The sequence below is a fragment of the Salvelinus fontinalis genome, chromosome 8, assembly GCF_029448725.1.
Source record: "Salvelinus fontinalis isolate EN_2023a chromosome 8, ASM2944872v1, whole genome shotgun sequence".
NCBI classification, from domain to species: Eukaryota; Metazoa; Chordata; class Actinopteri; order Salmoniformes; family Salmonidae; genus Salvelinus; species Salvelinus fontinalis.
In genome coordinates, this window is record NC_074672.1 from 21,801,158 (window position 1) to 21,817,465 (window position 16,308).

The 16,308-nt window shown below is 48.8% G+C and overlaps 1 protein-coding gene across 2 annotated transcripts in view; it reads left to right on the plus strand.

The window, feature by feature from the left end:
* The window catches only part of LOC129860862 (plexin-A1-like), a 334,577-nt gene that overhangs the window by 243,859 nt on the left and 74,410 nt on the right, over positions 1-16,308 (plus strand). For both annotated transcript variants that reach the window (XM_055931720.1, XM_055931721.1), the window contains exons 11-12: positions 12,212-12,308; positions 14,315-14,505. In XM_055931720.1, the coding sequence (XP_055787695.1) occupies positions 12,212-12,308; positions 14,315-14,505 (288 nt within the window). The remainder of the gene's footprint in view (positions 1-12,211; positions 12,309-14,314; positions 14,506-16,308) is intronic.

The window sequence follows — 16,308 nt, forward strand, 5'->3', positions numbered from 1 at the left end:
ATGGAGCGCATGTGTGTGTGTTGAAGAGGTCATGAAGACACAGAGGATTCGTTTGGAGAGTTATCATCAATTCTGCTGCGCACCTAAATACATGGCAATTCAAATGAGCTGCTCGGCCAATCTAACCCAGTCGGCAGATTGACATGATCTGACAAGCTGATATCCTGTATCTGGGTCGGTTTTAGAGTTCTTCCTACATACTGTTTTATCAGGGAGTTAGAGTAGAGAGGGGGAGTCAGAGCGAACGCTTTGAGGAGCACAGGGCAGAAACAGAGAGTGATATTATCAGGGAGAGCTTCACCACATTGGCTTCCTCTTTGGAAGATGGCTGGCCTCTCTCTCCCCTCTGGTAAGAAAAACACAATGATTAAAGTGGGAGAAGAAGGGCAGATCTTGTCCAGGATCTACCCGACAGCAACCTCTGACAGCAACCTCTGACAGCAACCTCTGACAGCAACCTGTCAGGTGTCTTTGAGAGGATCCAATTATTTCCCGTGCAGATAAAATGATGATGAATTGCAGTGGTGCAGCATTGTGACTGGCAGCCCTGGGTCCATTTAACTGGGGGAGAAAAGGAAATGGTAGTAAAGGGAGGAAAGGATGGGTCATCTAATGAGATGAGGGAACAGAGGGGAAACAGCTGTAGGGTAGTGCTATATAGGGCAGAGGGAGAGAGAGACAGAGAGACAGAGAGAGAGAGAGAACAGCAGAGTGGAAGAGGAAATTATAGCGCGAGAGAAAGAGATGGAGAACAACAGAGAGGGAGAGAAGGGGTTTATGTGACAGAACAGAACGTGAGGTGGTTGTCCCCAGCGTCCTGCTCCATGCTCTGGTGGCAGTGCAGCTGCTGATACTGCCGTGTGTTAACTCCATGTAGGGTAGTATAATGGTGTCAGAGTTCCCCATCCCCCCTCCACCACCACCATGGACCCAGGGCTGGAGAGAAAAGGTTGAGCAACTTAATTGTAAACTGCCTAATGCCTGCTGTGTGGTGCTGTGTTTCGTCCATGCCTCAGAGCCCATCGGTTGGGAGAACAAAACACACGCAGACCACACAGCGTTTCATTCTGCTGTTAAACAACAAGTTATTTGGAGAACATTCCATTTCCTGTTTCTTTGCAACGCGGGTGAAAACAGTGGAGCAAATTTGACTGTTCACTACGTCCTTATTTGACATTGTCTGACCAGGTCACAGATCAGAGAAGGATAGAGACACAACACAGTCTGACCAGGTCACAGATCAGAGAAGGATAGAGACAATAACACTTGTTCACTATCTGTTTATGCGTTAATGAACACATTGCGTGCATTTAACACACAATCACACACACACACACACACACACACACACACACACACACACACACACACACACACACACACACACAAACGTCAACAAAACAAAGGAGATGATTGTGGACTTCAGGAAACAGCAGAGGGAGCACCCCCCTATCCACATCGACGGGACAGTAGTGGAGAAGGTGGAAAGTTTTAAGTTCCTCGGTGTACACATCACGGACAAACTGAATTGGTCCACCCACACAGACAGCGTTGTGAAGAAGGCTCAGCGGCGCCTCTTCAACCTCAGGAGGCTGAAGAAATTCGGCTTGTCACCAAAAGCACTCACAAACTTCTACAGATGCACAATCGAGAGCATCCTGTCGGGCTGTATCACCGCCTGGTACGGCAACTGCTCCGCCCACAACCGTAAGGCTCTCCAGAGGGTAGTGAGGTCTGCACAACGCATCACCGGGGGCAAACTACCTGCCCTCCAGGACACCTACACCACCCGATGTCACAGGAAGGCCATAAAGATCATCAAGGACAACAACCACCTGAGCCACTGCCTGTTCACCCCGCTATCATCCAGAAGGCGAGGTCAGTACAGGTGCATCAAAGCAGGGACCGAGAGACTGAAAAACAGCTTCTATCTCAAGGCCATAAGACTGTTAAACAGCCAACACTAACATTTAGCGGCCGCTGCCAACATACTGACTCAACTCCAGCCACTTTAATAATGGGAATTGGTGGAAATTATGTAAAAATGTACCACTAGCCACTTTAAACAATGCCACTTAATATAATGTTTACATACCCTACATTACTCATCTCATATGTATATACTGTACTCTATACCATCTACTGCATCTTGCCATCTTTATGTAATACATGTATCACTAGCCACTTTAAACTATGCCACTTTATGTTTACATACCCTACATTACTCATCTCATATGTATATACTGTACTCGATACCATCTACTGCATCTTGCCTATGCCGTTCTGTACCATCACTCATTTATATATCTTTATGTACATATTCTTTATCCCTTTACACTTGTGTGTATAAGGTAGTAGTTGTGGAATTGTTAGGTTAGATTACTTGTTGGTTATTACTGCATTGTCGGAACTAGAAGCACAAGCATTTCGCTACACTTGCATTAACATCTGCTAACCATGTGTATGTGACAAATACAATTTGATTTGATTTGATTTGACACACACACACACATACACACACACACTTACACTTACCAGGCACATACACTCTCACATGCCTCGATACACATTCATGCACACATAAGTGCATACAGTATACTGTATGTATATAGTTGTATATAATTGTATATTGTTATGTATATAGTTTATATAGTTGTATATTGTTATGTATATAGTTGTATATAGTTGTATATTGGTATGTACTGTATATAGTTGTATATAGTTGTATATATATGTATATAGTTCTCCAGTGGGGTTTGAAAGCCCAGAATCAGGTATATGAAAAATCTTCACATGACCTTCACTCTAATCAGCTGTGTCAGACTCAGGACTGGTAGCATCTTCACTATAATCAGCTGTATCAGACTCAGGACTGGTAGCATCTTCACTATAATCAGCTGTATCAGACTCAGGACTGGTAGGGTCTTCACTCTAATCAGCTGTATCAGACTCAGGACTGGTAGCATCTTCACTATAATCAGTTGTATCAGACTCAGGACTGGTAGCATCTTCACTCTAATCAGCTGTATCAGACTCAGGACTGGTAGCATCTTCACTATAATCAGTTGTATCAGACTCAGGACTGGTAGCATCTTCACTCTAATCAGCTGTATCAGACTCAGGACTGGTAGGGTCTTCACTATAATCAGCTGTATCAGACTCAGGACTTGTAGCATCTTCACTATAATCAACTGTATCAGACTCAGGACTGATAGCATCTTCACTCTAATCAGCTGTATCAGACTCAGGACTGGTAGCATATTCACTATAATCAGCTGTATCAGACTCAGGACTGGTAGCATCTTCACTATAATCAGCTGTATCAGACTCAAGACTGGTAGCATCTTCACTCTAATCAGCTGTATCAGACTCAGGACTGGTAGCATCTTCACTCTAATCAGCTGTATCAGACTCAGGACTGGTAGCATCTTCACTATAATCAGTTGTATCAGACTCAGGACTGGTAGGGTCTTCACTCTAATCAGCTGTATCAGACTCAGGACTGGTAGGGACTTCACTCTAATCAGCTGTATCAGACTCAGGACTGGTAGGGTCTTAACTCTAATCAGCTGTATCAGACTCAGGACTGGTAGCATCTTCACTCTAATCAGCTGTACGGACTCAGGACTGGTAGCATCTTCACTCTAATCAGCTGTATCAGACTCAGGACTGATAGCATCTTCACTCTAATCAGCTGTACGGACTCAGGACTGGTAGCATCTTCACTCTAATCAGCTGTATCAGACTCAGGACTGGTAGCATCTTCACTATAATCCGCTGTATTTGACTCAGGACTGGTAGGGTCTTCCCTCTAATCAGCTGTGTCTGGGAGAGAGAGAGAGAGCAAAAGAGAGAGAAAGAGAAAGAGAGAGAGCGTGAAAGAGTGAAAGAGAGAGAGAAAGAGAGAGAGAGAGAGCGCGAAAGAGAGAGAGAGAAAGAGAGCGAGAGAGAGAGCGAAAGAGAGAGAGCAAGAGAGAGAGAGAGAGTGAGAGAGAGCAAGAGATAGAGAGTGAGAGAGCGAGAGAGAGCAAGAGATAGAGAAAGATGGCATGTACAAGGAAGGGAAGGGGGTTTAGCAGTATCATAGGGGAGCTGGCCCCTCGTTGATGTTATATTTTTAATCACATGCTCAGGTGTCCCTTCAAAATGACTAATTATCTACAGGTGACCTGCACAAAAGGCACTGGGTTCTTCCTCCTCTCCCGAGCAGCATCTGGCCTGTTTTGTTAACATTGGCACTTTTCAGCCCAGCAGACACACTATATCCAGCCTACACACACACACACACACACACACACACACACACAAACCAGCACACTCTCCGCTCTATATGAATAGCCCAGAACAATCAATCCAAGGAGACAATTTCTGAAGAGGAAAGATGATCAAGATGAAGTGCTGGTTCATGTATGTTGTTTCTACTGAGGTCAGGGACACGTTTCTGCTGTGCTTTACTTTTCTCCTTGGTGTCTCCTGGGTTTTCTCTGTTCACATGGCCGATTAATAACACACACCAGGCCAGGACATAGTAATGAGCCTGATTACTCATCCTGGAACAGTGTATGAGAAGAGCAGAGAGGAGCAGAGAGGACAGAGGAACTGAGAGGAGCAGAGAGGTGCAGACAGAAGCAGAGGAGAACAAGAGGAACAGAGGGGAACAAGAGGAACAGAGGGGAACAAGAGGAACAGAGGAGAACAAGAGGAACAGAGGAGAACAAGAGGAACAGAGGAGAACAAGAGGAACAGAGGAGAACAAGAGGAACAGAGGGGATCAAGAGGAACAGAGAGGAATAGAAATACGCAGAGAAACAAGAGGAAGCAAGAAGAACAGAGAGAAGCAGAGGGCAACAAGAGGCAGAGGGGGGAACAAGAGGGGCAGAGAGGCACAGAAAGAAGCAGAGAGGAATAAGAGGCACAGAGGGGAACAGAAAGAAGCAGAGAGGAACAAGAGGCATAGAGGGGAACAAGAGGAACTGAGGGGATCAAGAGGAACAGAGGGGAACAAGAGGTACAGAGGGGATCAAGAGGGACAGAGGGGAACAAGAGGAACAGAGGGGATCTAGAGAAACAGAGGGGAACAAGAGGAACAGAGGGGATCAAGAGGAACAGAGGGGATCTAGAGAAACAGAGGGGAACAAGAGGAACAGAGGGGATCAAGAGAAACAGAGGGGATCAAGAGGAACAGAGGGGATCAAGAGGTACAGAGGGGATCAAGAGGAACAGAGGGGAACAAGAGGCACAGAGGGGATCAAGAGGAACAGAGGGGAACAAGAGGTACAGAGGGGATCAAGAGGAACAGAGGGGAACAAGAGGAACAGAGGGGAACAAGAGGAACAGAGGGGAACAAGAGAAACAGAGGGGAACAAGAGAAACAGAGGGGATCAAGAGGTACAGAGGGGATCAAGAGGAACAGAGGGGATCAAGAGGAACAGAGGGGATCAAGAGGAACAGAGGGGATCAAGAGGAACAGATTGGATCAAGAGGAACAGATTGGATCAAGTGGAACAGAGGGGATCAAGAGGAACAGAGGGGATCAAGCGGAACAGAGGGGATCAAGAGGAACAGAGGGGAACAGAAAGAAGCAGAGGAACAAGAGGAATGAAAAGGAACAAGAAGAACAGAGAGAAGCAGAGAAGAGAGGAACAGGGAGGAATGGAAAGGAACGGAGAGGCACAGTGAGGCACAGAGAGGAGCAGAGGGGAACAGAGAGGAAGAGAGAGGTACAGAGAGGAGCAGAGAGGCAAAGGAGGAACAGAGGGGAACAAGAGGAACAGAGGGGAAGAGAGAGGTACAGAGAGGAGCAGAGAGGAACAGAGAGGCAAAGGAGGAACAGAGGGGAACAAGAGGAACAGAGGGGAAGAGAGAGGTACAGAGAGGAGCAGAGAGGAACAGAGAGGCAAAGGAGGAACAGAGGGGAACAAGAGGAACAGAGGGGAAGAGAGAGGTACAGAGAGGAGCAGAGAGGAACAGAGAGGAGCAGAGAGGAACAGAGAGGAGCAGAGAGGAGCAGAGTAGAACAGAGAGAAGCAGAGTGGAGCAGAGTAGAACAGAGTGGAACAGAGAGGAGCAGAGAGGAACAGAGAGGAGCAGAGAGGAGCAGAGTAGAACAGAGAGGAGCAGAGTGGAACAGAGAGGAACAGAGAGGAACAGAGTGGAACAGAGAGGAGCAGAGAGGAACAGAGAGGAGCAGAGAGGAACAGAAAGGAGCAGAGTGGAACAGAGTGGAACAGAGAGGAGCAGAGAGGAGCAGAGTAGAACAGAGAGGAGCAGAGTGGAACAGAGAGGAGCAGAGTGGAACAGAGAGGAGCAGAGAGGAACAGAGAGGAGCAGAGTGGAACAGAGAGGAGCAGAGAGGAGCAGAGTAGAACAGAGAGGAGCAGAGTGGAACAGAGAGGAGCAGAGTGGAACAGAGAGGAGCAGAGAGGAACAGAGAGGAGCAGAGTGGAACAGAGAGGAACAGAGAGGAGCAGAGAGGAACAGAGAGGAGCAGAGAGGAGCAGAGTGGAACAGAGAGAAGCAGAGTGGAACAGAGAGGAGCAGAGAGGAACAGAGAGAAGCAGAGTGGAACAGAGAGGAGCAGAGTGGAACAGAGAGGAACAGAGAGGAGCAGAGAGGAACAGAGAGGAGCAGAGAGGAGCAGAGTGGAACAGAGAGGAGCAGAGAGGAGCAGAGAGGAGCAGAGTGGAACAGAGAGGAACAGAGAGGAGCAGAGAGGAGCAGAGTGGAACAGAGAGGAGCAGAGTGGAACAGAGAGGAACAGAGAGGAGCAGAGAGGAGCAGAGAGGAACAGAGAGGAGCAGAGAGGAACAGAGAGGAGCAGAGAGAAGCAGAGAGGAACAGAGAGGAGCAGAGTGGAGCAGAGTGGAACAGAGAGGAACAGAGAGGAGCAGAGAGGAACAGAGAGAAGCAGAGAGGAGCAGAGTGGAACAGAGAGGAGCAGAGAGGAACAGAGTGGAACAGAGAGGAACAGAGAGGAGCAGAGTAGAACAGAGAGGAACAGAGAAGAGCATAGAGGAACAGAGAGGAGCAGAGAGGAGCAGAGTGGAACAGAGAGGAGCAGAGTAGAACAGAGAGGAACAGAGAGGAGCAGAGTAGAACAGAGAGGAGCAGAGTGGAACAGAGAGGAGCAGAGTGGAACAGAGAGGAGCAGAGAGGAACAGAGAGGAACAGAGAGGAGCAGAGAGGAGCAGAGTAGAACAGAGAGGAGCAGAGTGGAACAGAGAGGAGCAGAGTGGAACAGAGAGGAGCAGAGAGGAACAGAGAGGAGCAGAGTGGAACAGAGTAGAACAGAGAGGTACAGAGTAGAACAGAGAGGAGCAGAGTGGAACAGAGAGGAGCAGAGAGGAGCAGAGTGGAACAGAGAGGAGCAGAGTAGAACAGAGTGGAACAGAGAGGAGCAGAGTAGAACAGAGAGGAGCAGAGTGGAACAGAGAGGAACAGAGAGGTACAGAGTAGAACAGAGAGGAGCAGAGTGGAACAGAGAGGAGCAGAGAGGAGCAGAGTGGAACAGAGAGGAGCAGAGTAGAACAGAGTGGAACAGAGAGGAGCAGAGTAGAACAGAGAGGAGCAGAGTGGAACAGAGAGGAACAGAGAAGAGCATAGAGGAACAGAGAGGAGCAGAGTAGAACAGAGAGGAACAGAGAGGTACAGAGTAGAACAGAGAGGAGCAGAGTGGAACAGAGAGGAGCAGAGAGGAGCAGAGTGGAACAGAGAGGAGCAGAGTAGAACAGAGTGGAACAGAGAGGAGCAGAGTAGAACAGAGAGGAGCAGAGTGGAACAGAGAGGAACAGAGAAGAGCATAGAGGAACAGAGAGGAGCAGAGTAGAACAGAGAGGAACAGAGAGGTACAGAGTAGAACAGAGAGGAGCAGAGTGGAACAGAGAGGAGCAGAGTAGAACAGAGTGGAACAGAGAGGAGCAGAGTAGAACAGAGAGGAGCAGAGTGGAACAGAGAGGAACAGAGAAGAGCATAGAGGAACAGAGAGGAGCAGAGAGGAGCAGAGTGGAACAGAGAGGAGCAGAGAGGAACAGAGAGGAGCAGAGTGGAACAGAGTAGAACAGAGAGGTACAGAGTAGAACAGAGAGGAGCAGAGTGGAACAGAGAGGAGCAGAGAGGAGCAGAGTGGAACAGAGAGGAGCAGAGTAGAACAGAGTGGAACAGAGAGGAGCAGAGTAGAACAGAGAGGAGCAGAGTGGAACAGAGAGGAACAGAGAGGTACAGAGTAGAACAGAGAGGAGCAGAGTGGAACAGAGAGGAGCAGAGAGGAGCAGAGTGGAACAGAGAGGAGCAGAGTAGAACAGAGTGGAACAGAGAGGAGCAGAGTAGAACAGAGAGGAGCAGAGTGGAACAGAGAGGAACAGAGAAGAGCATAGAGGAACAGAGAGGAGCAGAGTAGAACAGAGAGGAACAGAGAGGTACAGAGTAGAACAGAGAGGAGCAGAGTGGAACAGAGAGGAGCAGAGAGGAGCAGAGTGGAACAGAGAGGAGCAGAGTAGAACAGAGTGGAACAGAGAGGAGCAGAGTAGAACAGAGAGGAGCAGAGTGGAACAGAGAGGAACAGAGAAGAGCATAGAGGAACAGAGAGGAGCAGAGTAGAACAGAGAGGAACAGAGAGGTACAGAGTAGAACAGAGAGGAGCAGAGTGGAACAGAGAGGAGCAGAGAGGAGCAGAGTGGAACAGAGAGGAGCAGAGTAGAACAGAGTGGAACAGAGAGGAGCAGAGTAGAACAGAGAGGAGCAGAGTGGAACAGAGAGGAACAGAGAAGAGCATAGAGGAACAGAGAGGAGCAGAGAGGAGCAGAGTGGAACAGAGAGGAGCAGAGTAGAACAGAGAGGAACAGAGAGGAGCAGAGTGGAACAGAGAGGAGCAGAGTGGAACAGAGAGGAGCAGAGTAGAACAGAGTGGAACAGAGAGGAAAAAGAGGAACAGAGGGGAACTCTGCCTGGTCCTGTCTCTACCTGGTCCTGTCTCTGCCTGGTCCTTTCTCTGCCTGGTCCTGTCTCTGCCTGGTCCTGTCTCTAACTGGTCCTGTCTCTGCCTGGTCCTGTCTCTACCTGTTCCTGTCTCTACCTGGTCCTGTCTCTGCCTGGTCCTGTCTCTGCCTGGTCCTGTCTCTGCCTGGTCCTGTCTCTGCCTGGTCCTGTCTCTGCCTGGTCCTGTCTCTGCCTGGTCCTGTCTCTGCCTGGTCCTGTCTCTGCTTGGTCCTGTCTCTGCTTGGTCCTGTCTCTGCCTGGTCCTGTCTCCGCCTGGTCCTGTGTCTGCCTGGTCCTGTCTTTGCCTGGTCCTGTCTCTGTCTGGTCCTGTCTCTGCTTGGTCCTGTCTCTGCCTGGTCCTGTCTCTGCTTGGTCCTGTCTCTGCCTGGTCCTGTCTCCGCCTGGTCCTGTCTCTGCCTGGTCCTGTCTCTGCCTGGTCCTGTCTCTGGCTGGTCCTGGCTCTGCCTGGTCCTGGCTCTGCCTGGTCCTGGCTCTGCCTGGTCCTGTCTCTCTCCTCTCCTGTCTCTGCCTAGTCCTGGCTCTGCCTGGTCCTGTCTCTGCCTGGTCCTGGCTCTGCCTGGTCCTGGCTCTGCCTGGTCCTGTCTCTCTCCTCTCCTGTCTCTGCCTGGTCCTGTCTCTGCCTGGTCCTGTCTCTGCCTGGTCCTGTCTCTGCCTGGTCCTGTCTCTACCTGGTCCTGGCTCTGCCTGGTGCTGTCTCTGCCTGGTCCTGGCTCTACCTGGTCCTGTCTCTGCCTGGTCCTGGCTCTACCTGGTCCTGTCTCTGCCTGGTCCTGTCTCTGCTTGGTCCTGTCTCTACCTGGTCCTGTCTCTGCTTGGTCCTGTCTCTGCCTGGTCCTGGCTCTGCCTGGTCCTGTCTCTGCCTGGTCCTGGCTCTGCCTGGTCCTGTCTCTGCCTGGTCCTGTCTCTGCCTGGTCCTGGCTCTGGCTGGTCCTGTCTCTGCCTGGTCCTGGCTCTGCCTGGTCCTGTCTCTCTCCTCTCCTGTCTCTGCCTGGTCCTGTCTCTCTCCTCTCCTGTCTCTGCCTGGTCCTGTCTCTGCCTGGTCCTGGCTCTGGCTGGTCCTGTCTCTGCCTGGTCCTGGCTCTGTCTGGTCCTGTCTCTGCCTGGTCCTGGCTCTGCCTGGTCCTGTCTCTGCCTGGTCCTGTCTCTGCCTGGTCCTGTCTCTCTCCTCTCCTGTCTCTGCCTGGTCCTGTCTCTGCCTGGTCCTGTCTCTGGCTGGTCCTGTCTCTGCCTGGTCCTTTCTCTGCCTGGTCCTGTCTCTGGCTGGTCCTGTCTCTGGCTGGTCCTTTCTCTGCCTGGTCCTGTCTCTGCCTGGTCCTACAATACAAAACCTGACTGGTGAATGACATGGCGTCGGGTTGGTCTCACGCTGGCGTCATTGTGTGATTGGCATGTTGTAAACGGGCACATGAATAAAGCATGGCGGTGGCGGCGAGGAGAACAGGGCATCCCGGTGTTTGGTGTCCGTTGTGTCGTGGGTGGACTAATCGTGGCCTTTAAAGTTTAATGTGGGCCTACCACAGAGAGGCATCAGGAGCAGGGTTAGAATGCCGGAGTCCAATGCCTCCTCTCATTAATGATGTATGGACATCACACTGCTGCAGTAGGGTAGTAGGCTGGGATGTTATGTTGGGATCCCATGTCCTGCCCAGATTGTGTCAGAGCAACACTCTACTGATTTAACAGACCAGAGTGGTTCAAATCAAATGTATTTATATAGCCCTTCGTACATCAGCTGATATCTCAAAGTGCTGTACAGAAACGCAGCCTAAAACCCAAAACAGCAAGCAATGCAGGTGTAGAAGCACGGTGGCTAGGAAAAACTCCCTAAAAGGCCAAAACCTAGGAAGAAACCTAGAGAGGAACCAGGCTATGAGGGGTGGCCAGTCCTCTTCTGGCTGTGCCGGGTGGAGATTATAACAGAACATGGCCAAGATGTTCAAATGTTCATAAATGAGTAGCATGGTCAAATAATAATAATCACAGTAGTTGTCGAGGGTGCAACAAGTCAGCACCTCAGGAGTAAATGTCAGTTGGCTTTTCATAGCCGATCATTAAGAGTATCTCTACCGCTCCTGCTGTCTCTAGAGAGTTGAAAAAAGCAGGTCTGGGACAGGTAGCACATCCGGTGAACAGGTCAGGGTTCCATAGCCGCAGGCAGAACAGTTGAAACTGGAGCAGCAGCACGGCCAGGTGGACTGGGGACAGCAAGGAGTCATCATGCAGGTAGTCCTGGTTGAGGTCATTATGGCCAAATGGGTTCTTGTAACAGAGGCAAGGGAATGTGTTGATGAGTTCAATTAGGACCAGAGTGTTCAGGTCAGATCACTGAATAAGGCTGTATATACAACTGAAATAAACTGAAACAAACTGAAACAAACTGAAACAAACTGAAACAAACTGAAATAAACTGAAATTAACTGAAACAAACTGAAACAAACTGAAATAAACTGAAATAAACTGAAACAAACTGAAACAAACTGAAATAAACTGAAACAAACTGAAATAAACTGAAACAAACTGAAATAAACTGAAATAAACTGAAACAAACTGAAGAAGAAGATGTGGAGACGAGTGTTAATTAAGTAGATTGGTGGTTGGTCTTTATGACCAGGCTGTGTGTTGATTGGGTGAAAGGCTGGGTGAAGGGTTTGACACTCCTCTGACATGGTGCCCAATGGGAGGAGGCACAGGGCTGAGAGGAGGAGGTGCAGGACCTAAATGAGACGTGTCAGGGAACAAATTGAAAATGCCAATTTCACTTACTCCTCAGCATCGCTCTTCACGCCTAAATTCTGCCACTTATTTCATGTGTAAATTAATCTAGATCCTTCCCTCCCCTCAGGTCAACCAACACCTCTGTGTGTGTGTGTGTGTGTGTGTGTGTGTGTGTGTGTGTGTGTGTGTGTGTGTGTGTGTGTGTGTGTGTGTGTGTGTGTGTGTGTGTGTGTGTGTGTGTGTGTGTGTGTGTGTGTGTGTGTGTGTGTGTGTGTGTGTGTGTGTGTGAGAAAGGGGGGTTGTTTTCTGGTCTCCATACCAGGACACTCTTCTGAGTGTATTTTGTGATTGGGTGAAGGGTGAAGTTCTCTGTCTCTTACTCCCTCCATCGTATGGATCTGTCTCTGGCTGACACAGTGCTGTGAATACTGACACTGAATGTTCAGGTTCTGTGAGGCCTGTAGATACTGACCAGCTTTAGTTTCTCTCTCCCTCTTTCCAGTACGACTATGAGGGTAATGACCTAAGTGACCTGCCTGTGGATCTCTCTGTGGTGTGGAATGAAAACCAAGTCATCGACAACCCCTTCAACATACAAGGTAAAACCTATCTCCTCTTCGCCACATCCTCCCTTGCTGCCTCCTCTCCTCTCTCCCCTCCTCACTAGACTTTTTTAAATCCCTAAGATCCGATTGGAGAGGCCCCTTCCTCTCCGGCAGCACGTCTTTGAAAGGGAATGAAAGTGTTTTTTCGCATGGCTACGGCTTTTGCTAGGCCCCGCTGGGTTCAATAGCGTTATCTCTTTCAGCGCTGTCTGCAGTAACTCCGACGCGCTCCTCCAAAACAACACGCAGCAGACAAATAGAGTGTTGATGGAGGGAAGTCGTGGAGGACAACACGGCCCTTTAATCCTCTGATCTGGCAGGTCTGGGGTCAGATCCTGCTTTGCTGCTCAGGAGGCTCATCCTGCTGGATGGAGAGCCAGGTCTCAGTCATCACTAGGGAACAGAGATAGTCAAGTAGCACTGTCTTTAAGATAAGCATGTTGATCACACATGGAGCCAACATTATCCTTTACCAGTGGGGTATGGATGGATGCAGCAGGAGATAGATCCAGTCTTTCCCCACCATGAGGCCTAGCTGGGTGTTAACCCTAGCTGGGATTAGTTAGTTTATACCCTTTCTGACATATTTAGCTGGCAGAGAGAAAGGACAGAGGTAATATATTATAAGGATGTCAGATACCCCACTCTGATCTTTGGATCAAGGTCATATGATCTGACCCCGCTGCACACACTTTTTTCCCCAGTTGCGTTTATCGCTTGGCCTCATTTGTTTAATTGGCGTTTGCGGCCCGCACTCCGCGTGTTGGTGTTGGGGAGGCTGGGCCTGTACGAGGCTGACGCCCGGCTCTGGTCTAAGGGGTCTGTCTGACTGCTGTAAAAGTCTTTACATTGAAGGAGAGTGGATGACATTGACCCCTCTCTCTCAGTAATGTAAGATAAGTCAAGGTCTTAAAGAGCAGATGGTGGGACATCATGTCCTTTAGCATCACCTTGGACGCTGAGACTTAACCCCTCTGTATTCTACCCTGTCAGCGGTTTTTCACAAACTCTGGAACTACGCACCCAATTTCTCCTGTTGGAATACGGTGTTTCCATAGTAACATCTGTTAAAGCTGGAACAGAAATGAAGAATAGAAACTTTCTTAGTGACTGCTGTGCGGAGGCCACTGTGCTCTGCCTAAACTTCCACGCTTAATTTGACATGTTGAAAGTTCCCCAAACTAAATGTTAAACTAGCCCTGCTCATTCAAGCCATACAAAGACCTTCTCCTCCCTTTCCCCACCATTCCCTGTGTTCTTCTCTCGTTTTCCCTCCCTCCCTCCCTCATTTTGTGAATCACAGTGAATTTCTCATCTCTGCCAGACTGCCCGAGAAAGCCCAGCTTTGCCCAGGTGTAAAGTGGAAATGTTCATGTAATTAAATAATTCATTTGGTTCAGTTTAATTAGCACAGCCCTACTTTTTAGCTTTGCCGTGTCAAATCAGATTATCAGGCAGGGCTGCAGCAGGCGGATGGATACGCAGTCTCCTTTGAAATCCTGTGTCCGTCTGTCTGTGGAGCGCCGGGCCTGCTGTTTGTTTTTCACCCTCCCTCTCTCTCTCTCGTTTCCTTCTCTCTACCTCTGCTTCCTCTCTCCTTTTCTCTCTGTCTCTCTTCCCTCTATTTTCTCTCTCTCACACACTCTCTCTATTTATCTCTTTTTCTCTCTGCTCTCTCTCCATCTTTCTCCATCTTTCTCCTACACCACAGATGAATATGGCTTTAGGAGGGACCTGCTATCCCTCTCTATTTCTTTCTAAAAGATAACAATTCCTGCTGCTAATTCCTAATTCTTTCAAAAGCATAATTCTGAGTGTTAGTGTCCCCCCCCCCCCATAACAAGGTGTTTTAATTTCTTATTTATCTTATTTCTTGTTTTTCACGCAACAGCATGAAGGTGGTGAAACAAAGTTATTCTCACACAACAATGTAACTCTTATTGCAATGCCTGTGAGACTAAACGTCATCTCTTCCTATGTCCTCTCTCTCTGTTTGTCAGCCCACCTGTATAAGTGCTATGCGCTGAGAGACAGCTGTGGGATGTGTCTGAAGGCTGACCCCAGGTTCGAGTGTGGCTGGTGTGTCCAGGAGAAGAAGTGTTCTCTGAGGCAGGAGTGTGCACCGCTGGACAGCAGCTGGATGCACCCCACCGCTGGCAACAGCCGCTGTACACACCCCAAGATCACTAAGGTGAGACTCTGTGTGTGTGTGTGTGTGTGTGTGTGTGTGTGTGTGTGTGTGTGTGTGTGTGTGTGTGTGTGTGTGTGTGTGTGTGTGTGTGTGTGTGTGTGTGTGTGTGTGTGTGTGTGTGTGTGTGTGTGTGTGTGTGTGTGTGTGTGTGTGTGTGTGTGTGTGTAAGATCCAGTTGGATCTACTGGGTGGCTGGATTGGAGATACAGTCAGACGTCGTCAGTGAGCGGTGGCCATCTGCTGCTCTGTGTCTGAGTGAGAGCTAGACTCTCAGTGAGTTTATCTCTCATTCCACCTACCCACAGTAACGAGTCTATCTCTCACTCCACCGACCCACAACGATGAGTCTATCTCTCACTCCACCTACCCACAGTAACGAGTCTATCTCTCACTCCACCTACCCACAGAGATGAGTTTATCTCTCACTCCACCTACCCACAGTAACGAGTCTATCTCTCACTCCACCTACCCACAGTAACGAGTCTATCTCTCACTCCACCTACCCACAGTAACGAGTCTATCTCTCACTCCACCTACCCACAGTAACGAGTCTATCTCTCACTCCACCTACCCACAGTAACGAGTCTATCTCTCACTCCACCTACCCACAGTGATGAGTCTATCTCTCACTCCACCTACCCACAGTGATGAGTCTATCTCTCACTCCACCTACCCACAGTAACGAGTCTATCTCTCACTCCACCTACCCACAGTAACGAGTCTATCTCTCACTCCACCGACCCACAACGATGAGTCTATCTCTCACTCCACCGACCCACAACGATGAGTCTATCTCTCACTCCACCTACCCACAGAGATTAGTTTATCTCTCACTCCACCTACCCACAACGATGAGTCTATCTCTCACTCCACCTACCCACAGTGATGAGTCTATCTCTCACTCCACCTACCCACAGCTATGAGTCTATCTCTCACTCCACCTACCCACAGTGATGAGTCTATCTCTCACTCCACCTACCCACAGCGATGAGTCTATCTCTCACTCCACCTACCCACAGCGATGAGTCTATCTCTCACGCCACCTACCCACAGCGATGAGTCTATCTCTCACTCCACCTACCCACAGTGATGAGTCTATCTCTCACTCCACCTACCCACAGCGATGAGTCTATCTCTCACGCCACCTACCCACAGCGATGAGTCTATCTCTCACTCCACCTACCCACAGTGATGAGTCTATCTCTCACTCCACCTACCCACAGCGATGAGTCTATCTCTCACGCCACCTACCCACAGCGATGAGTTTATCTCTCACTCCACCTACCCACAGCGATGAGTCTATTTCTCACTCCACCTACCCACAGCGATGAGTCTATCTCGTTTTACATTTTCACAAAATGTAATCAATAGAAGGGTCCTTTGGAGGAAGGATTGTTGACATATATTTTACATTTGTAACTGAAAGCATAATTGAAAATAATGAATTGAAGTTAGCACACTGACATTTTGGCTTTACCCAGACCTCCTTTAAGACCTCCTTTAAGACTCTATCATGTTTCATCTGTAGGTACTACAAAGCAAGAATTGATGTCAACTGCTTGTTCTGTAATATCAGTAGTGTTTTGATTTCAATAAAACATGTCTTACATACATGTAGGAATACTGAAAAATATTAACATGAATATTGAAAATATACCATTTTGGATTTGGCATTTTTTTTTATGCAGTATATTGTTGGACCAAATATACTGTACAAGCTTATCAGAGTTCCAGAGTGGAATCTCTACTACTGGTAAAGTGATGGCCCATTTTATAAAGAGAAATTGGCATAGTAAAAAAAGA